Genomic DNA, 8883 nt, shown 5'->3' with positions numbered 1-8883 from the left:
AAGGCTCTGTGTGTACTCTGTTTTCATTCAGCAAACCAAGATTACATACCCAGAACATAACTGCACATGTTACCAATGACTTTTGAATGCAACACACTCTGTGGTCCCAGGAAGCATTCCCTGAATTAGTGATACGATTAGTACAATGCCTAAAATACATGCCTTCTCCGAAGGTGAGTGACAGACATAGACACCGCCCTCCCTGTAACCAGGACACAACTTACACCGTACACACACTTATTTACAGGAGGTATAGACTATAAAACTGTTCACACCACAGAAAGCAAAGACAAGTATGTAGCAGTCTACTTTCTTTCCCGCTACTCACCTTAGTCAGCCAGACAAAACTTCAACAGGTTGCCAGGAACCCTCAGACACCAAGCCTGATCAGCCTCTTGGGCTTCTTGCTTGCCCCAGCTGGCTGAGTCCTATCTGCAGTGTGCTCTGGTTCTCCTGTCCCTGGCAGGCTCCTGTCCTGGTCTCAGCGTGATGCCTTTCAGAAGCCCCATAGCTTCATCCTCCACCTTCCAGCCTCCCCAGGATGCCCAAGGAAGATGCCGGCAGCCCCTCCCAGGTTACTGGTTGGCCTAGACCTATGGCCACTGCTGTACAGGCTGAGTGGGGGGAAGAGAGCAACACGTGGCTGGGCACCGGGTCTCGCTCAAGCTGAACCGCAGAGGGGGCGAGAGCTGGATAATACTTGTCATCCCACCAGAGGACTCAACGCTGACCACCTCTAATCCCCCTAGCAGCCTGCAATCCAGTCAAACGCCTGCCTGTGTGCTTGCACAGAAACGCCAGTCCTAATTCGTTGAAGAGTCTCAGTAAAGAAAAAGAGAGAGAAAAGATTAAATTTCTATAGCCACCTCTCTCTGATATCTCCAAATCTCTTACACATATGTCAAGGTAAATGAATTTCGACTATTAAAAATAAGGCAACCAGTCACTCGTTACATTTGTACAGAGGTTTGCAGCTTACAGAGCATGACCACAACGAAGATTTTATCTATTTGTAATAAACTCTTGTTAGATATAGCTGGAAAAACTGAATAGCATAAAGACAATATAATACAAATACGACCCATACACCTAGCGAGGCTGTGTAAGAGGTAAAGTTCAAACTTGCCTGGGTGCAAAAATAGAACAAATCCTACCTACAGTGGGCCTTGTGAAAGAACCACGGCAGATAAAGTCTCTCCCATGACATGAAACAGCCGCAACAAGCCAGCGATGACACACAAAACAAACAATTCCGGGAAAACAAAGCAGCAGCAACAACCACAAAGGCCCCCCACTCTGGCCGTCCTCAACCCTCGTTTATCTGAGAAAGGATACATTTTTGCTGAAAATCTCCCTGTTTTAACTAGCTGCGGAATAAACTTAGGCGCGATGTAAATAATATAAGTCCGTGTTAAAAGAAAGAACAAAAAATTTATTCGAGAATTGACAAAACAACAACAACAAACAAACAACAAACAACAAAAGTGCTCTAGTTCTTTCTAGAAAAATTTGGTCCTCCGAACGACACACTACAAAACAACCAGGTCTAGAGTTGTGGGCCGGCAGGCTCGGAGCCACAAGCCCGCCTGGTCCGACTGCTGCCGGGTTTCACATTTCTCTTGCCCAAAGTGGGAGAAGCAAGACGTTTGAAAAACAAAAACGAGGGAGGGGATGAGTCGACCCTGCAGCTTCCGTCAGGCAGACAGTGATCTCCCCGCGCTCAGGGCTGGCATCGGAAGATAGGGGGAAATCTGTTTTCGATTTTTTAAAAAAAGACAGGTTGAGGGGTGAAATACTCTTAATTTGTAGAGGAAACCATCTGATACTGGGCATATACTCCTACCTCTCTGAACATAGCTTTTCGAAGGCCCGACAGGAATTCTTCAAATCTCCTGCAAAAGATTTTCATGTTTTGTTTTAGCAAACTCCAAGGCCACGATACTTTGCCGGTTTTCCGGTGAATATTTTTCCTTTAAAAAATATTTTTGGATATTATCTAAAATAGCCCTCGTGATCTTTTTAGCAAAACATGAGCCAGCCGCCCGGGGCCGAAGGGGCCCCAAGCGCCCGGATGGAGAGCGGAGGAAACGCAGTCTCTCTCCGAGCCGGGATGCTGTGTAAACCCGGGCACAGGCCTCCAAGCGAGGCAGACCCGGCTCCCTGATCCAGCCCAACCCCCGTCCTGCCCAGTGGGCCCCAGGAAGGGGCTTCTGAATAGCTCCAAAAGGGTACGCGGAGCAAACACCCGTTTGTCCCTTTCTCGGGCGGCGCGGGTCTTGTTGCCGGCCCGTGCCGGCGTTTCTAGCAAAGGATGGCGCGGCAGCCCGGCGGAGAGCCGAGTGCGAGTGCACCGACCTGCGAGAAAAGGCCAGGAGGTCTGCGCTGCCAGGCCCGGCTGCACCTCGGCCGGGGGCACTTCCTCTCCGCCGTGAATTTTGGCGACGGGTGTCCAGCCCCGACGGTGGGGTGCCCGGAGAAGACTGGGCCTGCGGAAAACGCGTGGAGAGGCGGCCTGCAGGTCAGAGGAGCGAAAGGGCAAAGAGGGCAGGGAGGCGAACACAGGGGGAGAAGCGGAGACAAAGAGGAGCAAGAGGAGCCGAGGAGAGCGAGGAGGCGCAGAGGGGCGGTGGGCGCTGGCTCAGGGGGCCCCAGCGGGCGCGCGGTCTGGCCGGCTGCGGCGGCCAAGGCGGGCGTCGCGCGTCCCTGCATCTTCGCAGCCTTCGTGCGCTGGACTCTCAGAGATCGAGGCGCGAGTGCAGCGCGCCGGTCTTACTGTCGTGGTCCCAGTAAGAGCAATGCATCATGGCGAGCTCGGGCTGCCGGGCGCAGGCGAACTGCAGGCCGGGTGCGTTGGTGGGCGCGGGCGCCGGGGGCGCGGCAGTGGCCGGACTGGCTGGGCTGAGCTGGCCCGGGGGCGGCGCGGCGGCCCCGTGGTGCGGCGGGGCCGGCGGGGGTGCGGCGGCCGCGTGCAGATGGTGTGCGTGCGGGTGTGAGTGGGGGTGCGGCGGCGGCGGAGGCGCGGCGGGCGGGCCTCCCAGACCGTTGTACGAGTTCACGACGCCGGGAGGCAGCGCCATGCTTTGCACGCGCGAGTACGGCCCGTATGAGGCGGCCGGGCCCGCCAGCCCCTTGACCACCGCGGCCGCGCCGGGGCTGCCCGGGCCCGCGGCCGCTGCGGCCGCCGCAGCCGCCGCGGCGGCCGCCGCCATCTGGCAGGAGGCGTAGGGCATGGGCGAAGGCGGCTGCGGTAGCGGCCACGAGTTGTTGAGGAAGCCGGACTGCAGGTACTTGGGGGGCGCCAGGTAGCCGTAGCCGTCTGCCCCTGCTCCCGCCACGCCGCAGCCACCCGCAGCTCCTCCGGCCCCAAAGAGCCCCTTGCCGGGCTGGAAGTGCGCGGGCGGCGGCCGGAAGGGCCGCTTCATGCGGCGGCGGCGCCGGTAGTTGCCCTTCTCGAACATGTCCTCGCAGGCCGGGTCCAGCGTCCAGTAGTTGCCCTTGCGCTCGCCGCCGCCCTCGCGCGGCACCTTGATGAAGCACTCGTTGAGGCTGAGGTTGTGGCGGATGCTATTCTGCCAGCCCTTCTTGTTCTTCTCGTAGAACGGGAACTTGGCTATAATGTACTGGTAGATGCCGGACAGCGTGAGCCTCTTCTCGGCGCTCTCGCGGATCGCCATGGCGATGAGCGCCACATACGAGTATGGGGGCTTCTGCGCCGGGTCCGGTTTCTCCGGGGCTGTCCCCGCACCGCCGCCGCCGCCCTTGCCCGGGCTGGGCGGCGGCGGCGCTTCGGGCTCCTTGGCTGCTCGGCCGGTCTCCGGGGCCAGCAGGGCCCCCGAGGCGTCCTCGGGCTCGGGGTAGCTGGCCATCATGACAAAGCCGGCGCGCCGCGGCCGGGCAGTCCCTGCTCTTTTCCGCTGGCGCTGGCGCGGCAAAGAATCCGGGCGCACAAGTCCGTTCACGGCCGAGTCTCAAACTTCTGCAGACTCGCGGATGCCGCCCGCACTCTCGCTGGCGGCCTCTCGCTCCTCTCTCCTCTTCTTTCCCTTCCCCAAGGGAGCGGCCGGCGGGAGTGGAGCTTAGCCTCTGGCCATGGGGAGTCCGCCCAACAGAGAGGGGCTCCGGCTCCGCCGCCCCTCCCCGCCCAGGCCAGTCCCCGCCTCGGTGGGTTTTCTTTTCTGCGCTCTTCCCCTCCCCCCACCCTCCGGTTTCCCGAGACACGACCCGCGTCTCTGGCGGAGCTGCCTCCTGGAGTTTCCAGAGCGCCAGGAGCCTCGCTCTGTTCTGATTCGTATGGGCTCCGCCGAGTTCCGCTTGCGTCAGGCGCCTTCGCCCCTATAGCGGGGCGGCCAGTCGCGCACGGGAGAGTTCATCTCCAAGTCACTTTTTTGTAAACGCCCCGCACAGCCCGGACCGGCCTGCCCCCTCCCAGCGAGCTCAGGGAGCCCGGCGGACAGCCGCGCTCACGCTTTCACAAGCCCTTGAATCTGCCGGTGCTCGCTCTGCGGACTGGGCTGGGAGATGCCGAGGGCCCCGGCGAGGTCCGTCCGCCCTCGGCCCGCGCGCGCAAGGAACTCGGGCCCTAGCGCGGAGAGGCGCGCCAAGCCTCCTCGCAGCGTCCAGGTGAAAGAAAACGGCTCCTTTGCTCTGCCCTTCGCTGCTGGCTCGGGGCTAAACTAGCTCGGGTCTGGGGGAGGGGCGGGACGGCGAGGGGGCCGGACGGGGCTGGGTTGGAGAGGGCTGAGCGGTGGTTTTGGGAAAATCAGCCCAGAAACGCGTGTCACTGAACGAAGAAACCTCGGCCTGGCCTGTCCCTCGCGCTCTCGGAGTGCCTGGGCCGGGACTGAGCCGGAGAAGAGGATCGCGGGGAGGCGGCGCCCAGGGGCTCCGCCTGAAGCTCCGGCTCTTCTGGCGCTGCTCCTGGACCTGTGATACCTACTCAGTATCCGCGTCTTAATCCTACAGGTTGGACGGACGCTTTAAAATACCAAGTAGACCCCACTCTGCTTCTGCTCCGACATAGGCGCGAACGTTGTCGTGGGGCTTTGGGGGACAGTTTACGTCTGTGCTTCGTATCACAAATAGAAGTCACGGGCAGGGTCTGCCCTTGTGACACGTGAGATAGCTGTTCGGATGTGCGTGTGCAGAAACACAGGTATGCACAGATACAAGATGTGAGGTTTATATTTATGGGGTAAAACACGTTTATACTTTATAGATGCATAATGACGTTTGTACGTCATGTGTCAGAGTAAATGTGACTCATGAATATTGCATCTTCCTTCTTTTTCCTCTTCTCTTTTCTCCTCCCCTCCTCTATTTCTTCACTCCTTCCCTCTCTCCCCATTTTCTTCTCTTTCTCAATTCTTCCCGCCCGCCCGCCTGCCAGTGTACATATTCTGTCACAGCCTAGGAAGAAAAACAACAGGCTGTGAGGGAGGAATTTGTTCAAATCTCTCTCCGGACAAGACCTTTGTTCTGATCTTTCTCCAGTGCTGGGGGGTGAGTTCTCACCTACTTTCAGCAGAAGTTTGATTGGGACCCAGTTGTATGCATGCAGGTCGTCTTGGGGGAAATCGGTGCTGGAAAAATACTCGTGTGCCTTTTAATGGTTAACTCGGCCTTAACAAAAAGTCTGCACTCATAAAGTGTGAGAGAGACGCCCGGTGTTTTGAGTCCTCAAGCCCCAAACTCCCCGTCGCTGGTGGAGCCAGGGTCCTTTGTGCAGGAAGGTGAACTGATGGATGGCATGCAATTTTGTGTGTATTAGTTGGCGTGTCTGGATTGATTGGCCCAATGCCTGTTGCTACCTCTTCCTCCTAAGCTGCCCAATCTCTGGGGGAAGAGCCATTGGTGGCCTCTGGGCCTTTTCCCCAGCATCCACAGGCCACCCTCAGGAGTTGCTTCTTCCCACTTAGGCTCCTGATCTGCATCCTGCAATTAAAAGAACGGAGGACAGGGTGATCGGCTCTCTGGAATTCAGCACCTTGAAGAGGACTCCAGAGAGGTCGGCAGGGCAGTGTGGCCTGAGCACTACAGTAAGAAGAAGCAGGGCTCTCCTAAACTCACCTCACTAAATACCATTCTCCACCCGCCACTGAAAAGATCCCAAGGTGTCTTGTTTTTTCACTGCTTCCAACATACATGGGAGGCAAGTGGCTCTTCTTCAGAACTTTTGTTGTTGTTTCCTGAGCTGGAGTGAAGGTGTTTTTTTCTTCTTTACCCCCATTTGTGGCCAGGCTCTGGGTAGGAATGGTGTGAGTTGGGCTTAGGGCTGCTACAGATGTACCCCACTGCCCATCCTCCCCCAGGGCTTTGACAGAGGCAAAAACAGCTGGGTCTGCCCTTACTTGGGGGTGGGTGCTCTGTCCTCTATTTCTTTCTGACCACCCAGGCTGGTGTCCTCTTTCTCTCTCTCCCCCTTGCAGGCATTTCCGCTGCTGGCCTGCAGCAGCCAGGTGTGACAGCATTGTTGTGTGTGTCATCACTTCCCCGAATTCCAAACTCAGCTCCCTTTCAGCCTTTGAGGAGTGTGTGTGTGTGTGTGTGTGTGTGTGTGTAGGGGCTGAGGTTAAAGGAAGGGGTTCCTCTAAAGGATTTTCTGAGTGGCAGGAAGAGGAGTCCTGCCTGCAGGTATTGATCTCTCCAGGAAGCCGTGGGGCGCGCCTTCGTTCCCTTCTGACCCTCTTGGCCAGCCTGGGGAGGGCCCCGCTTCCGAGCGAGGTCGGGATCCCGCCGGCAGGGCGGGACTGCGCCGAGGCTTGTGTGGGGCCCCAGGGCGTCGCGGCGACGCAGGGCTACGGCTCGGTGACCCTGGGGCAGTGCCCACGTCCAGGGGCCGGGCGGAGCTCCCAACCTGTCCAGTCCCGTTTTCCCAGGGGCCCGCCGCTGCGCCTCGGGTCTTCCCGCCGGAGCAGTGCTGTCGGAGCGGGGAAGAGACCGCTGACCGAACCCGAGACGCGCGGTGGAAGCCCAGACAGCCGGCGCGAGCGGCGCCCTCGGCTCTCGTGGGGCGAGGCGCTCCTCTCCCCACGCCGGGAATCCGGCCACGGTCGCGCTAGCGGCGCGGCGGCCCGAGGCGGCAGAGCTAACCCCGCGCCGCTCAGCGGGTCCCGCGCCGCAGCCAGCGGGGCTCTCCACGCCCTCCGCTCCCCACTACTGCGGGTCAGGAGGGAGCTCTCTGCTGCGCCTCGGCAGCGGGAAAAGAGAAGCCTGGATATCCGTGTTGATTAACACATCCCCGCGCGACTCAGCCGCTGTTAGAGCCACCCAGGTCCCTCCCGCCCCACGGGCTCCAGGGCCCTCTACTCAGCTCACATTCCTCTATCCCTCTGTCAGCTCCTGTACCCTCCCTGCGCCCGCTCAGTTCTCCTTTTCCGCACTACTCTCTCACACTCACCTGTCACATATACTAGTTTGGATCCTGTACATTTTGGTGGAAAACCTGCCAATCTGAGGCTGGCACTCTAAGCCTCTTCACACACTCCCACACCCAGCTATCCCGTGGCTGGTCTCTTGGCTCCCTGTGTGCAAGTCTGAGGCTCCCAGAAGCCTGCTCTGATTCTCTGATGTCCTTGGCCTGTGTTTAACGTGACTGGGTTGCCACCTGGATGTTCCCATGGCGAGATCGCTGTTTAGAGTTCTTTAGAGAAGCTCAGGTACAGAACAGACCCCTGACTTAAAACATGCAGGCTCCTCACACAGGCTTCATCTCTGTCCTGTAGCTGAACTTACTGCGACAGGCTGCAGAGGAGGTTGCGCGGTTCTCTCGCATGCACACATTCACCCAGCACCAGGCTCCAGGCCAGCCGGTATTATTCTGCCTGGTTAGGATTAGCAGAGTCATTTATCCAAATAAGTGCTTGGGAGAATGAGCGAGAAAGAGTAAGGATATGGACAGAGCCGGAGAGAGAGAGGGAGAGAGGAAGCCATTATCCATTCTGGGTGTCTTGCTGAATCTCCCCCACCTCCACCCCCCTGTCCACCCTACCCTGTGGATAGCTGAGCTGGGAGGCAGCAGGCCAGAGTTCTGGGTCCCTCCTTACCTTACTGATGTTGAGCCTCAAGTCCACCAGCCCCTCTTTGCCCCAAGGAGTGTATGCCCTCCCCTGTACCAGGCAGACTGCAGAGCAATTGTAGACCTTCTCCCTGGTTGAGCCTAGTTCAGGGTTGAAAAGGCAGAGGGGGCTGGTTCCTGGGCCATGTCAGGACCTCTCTCTTCCAAAGACCTCTGGAATGCTCCCCAGAGAGAGAAGTCTAGGGTGGAGGGAGCTGATGTGTTGTTTAAGTTGTTGTTTTGGTGGTGGTGGTGGTTTAGTCACTAAGTCGTGTTCAACTCTTGCGACCCCATGGACTGCCTGCCAGACTCCTCTGTTCATGGAATTCTCCAGGCAGGAATATGGGAGTGGGTTGCCATTTCCTTTTCCAGGGCATCTTCCTGACCCCAGGCATTGATCCCCATCTCCTGCATTGCAGGCAGATTCTTTACTGACTGAGCTCCCAGGGAAACCCAAAGTTGCTTTTGTCCATGTCCAAACTGTAAACCTCGATGGACAGAAACTCCGTCCTCTACTGCTCACTGTTTCCTGCCAGCATGGGTTTAATGCATATAGTGGAACTGGAGCATGGCTGCTCCACAGAGAATTGAGAAATGCCATTTCCCTAGTTATGAGGGAATAACCGGAGTTTCTAAGAAAGGGACTATAGGTGAAGAAGAGTGGCTGGACCACACAGGGCCAGCTCAAGATCTGAGTCACTCTTCTTCACCTATAGTCCCTTTCTTAGAAATTCCAGCTTCATCAACACCTACTCCCAAAGGTAACGTGTATTCTGATTTCTACCATCATAAATTAACTTTCAGCTTCATAAATGGGGTACATAATGTGT

General features: G+C 57.7%; 1 protein-coding gene across 1 annotated transcript; it reads right to left on the bottom strand.

Moving 5' to 3' along the window:
• Nucleotides 1–2721: 2721 nt before the first annotated feature.
• Nucleotides 2722–4081, bottom strand: FOXL2 (forkhead box L2). Its single transcript, XM_055419763.2, has one exon. It carries the CDS (start codon nt 3867–3869, stop codon nt 2736–2738), a length of 1134 nt encoding a protein of 377 aa, XP_055275738.1. The 5' UTR covers nt 3870–4081; the 3' UTR covers nt 2722–2735.
• Between the last annotated feature and the right edge of the window lie 4802 nt (nt 4082–8883).

Source organism: Moschus berezovskii, chromosome 1 (assembly GCF_049115385.1).
Source record: "Moschus berezovskii isolate FMDL1 chromosome 1, NW_MosBer_1.0, whole genome shotgun sequence".
In the NCBI taxonomy this organism is placed as follows: Eukaryota; Metazoa; Chordata; class Mammalia; order Artiodactyla; family Moschidae; genus Moschus; species Moschus berezovskii.
Note: the sequence above shows the minus strand (reverse complement) of the source record. Positions and strands in the feature narration are given on the sequence as shown.

What these genes read in the sequence shown, in the direction of transcription:
- FOXL2 (XM_055419763.2), bottom strand. Translation starts at nt 3,869, where the DNA reads ATGATGGCCAGCTACCCCGAGCCCGAGGACGCCTCGGGGGCCCTGCTG.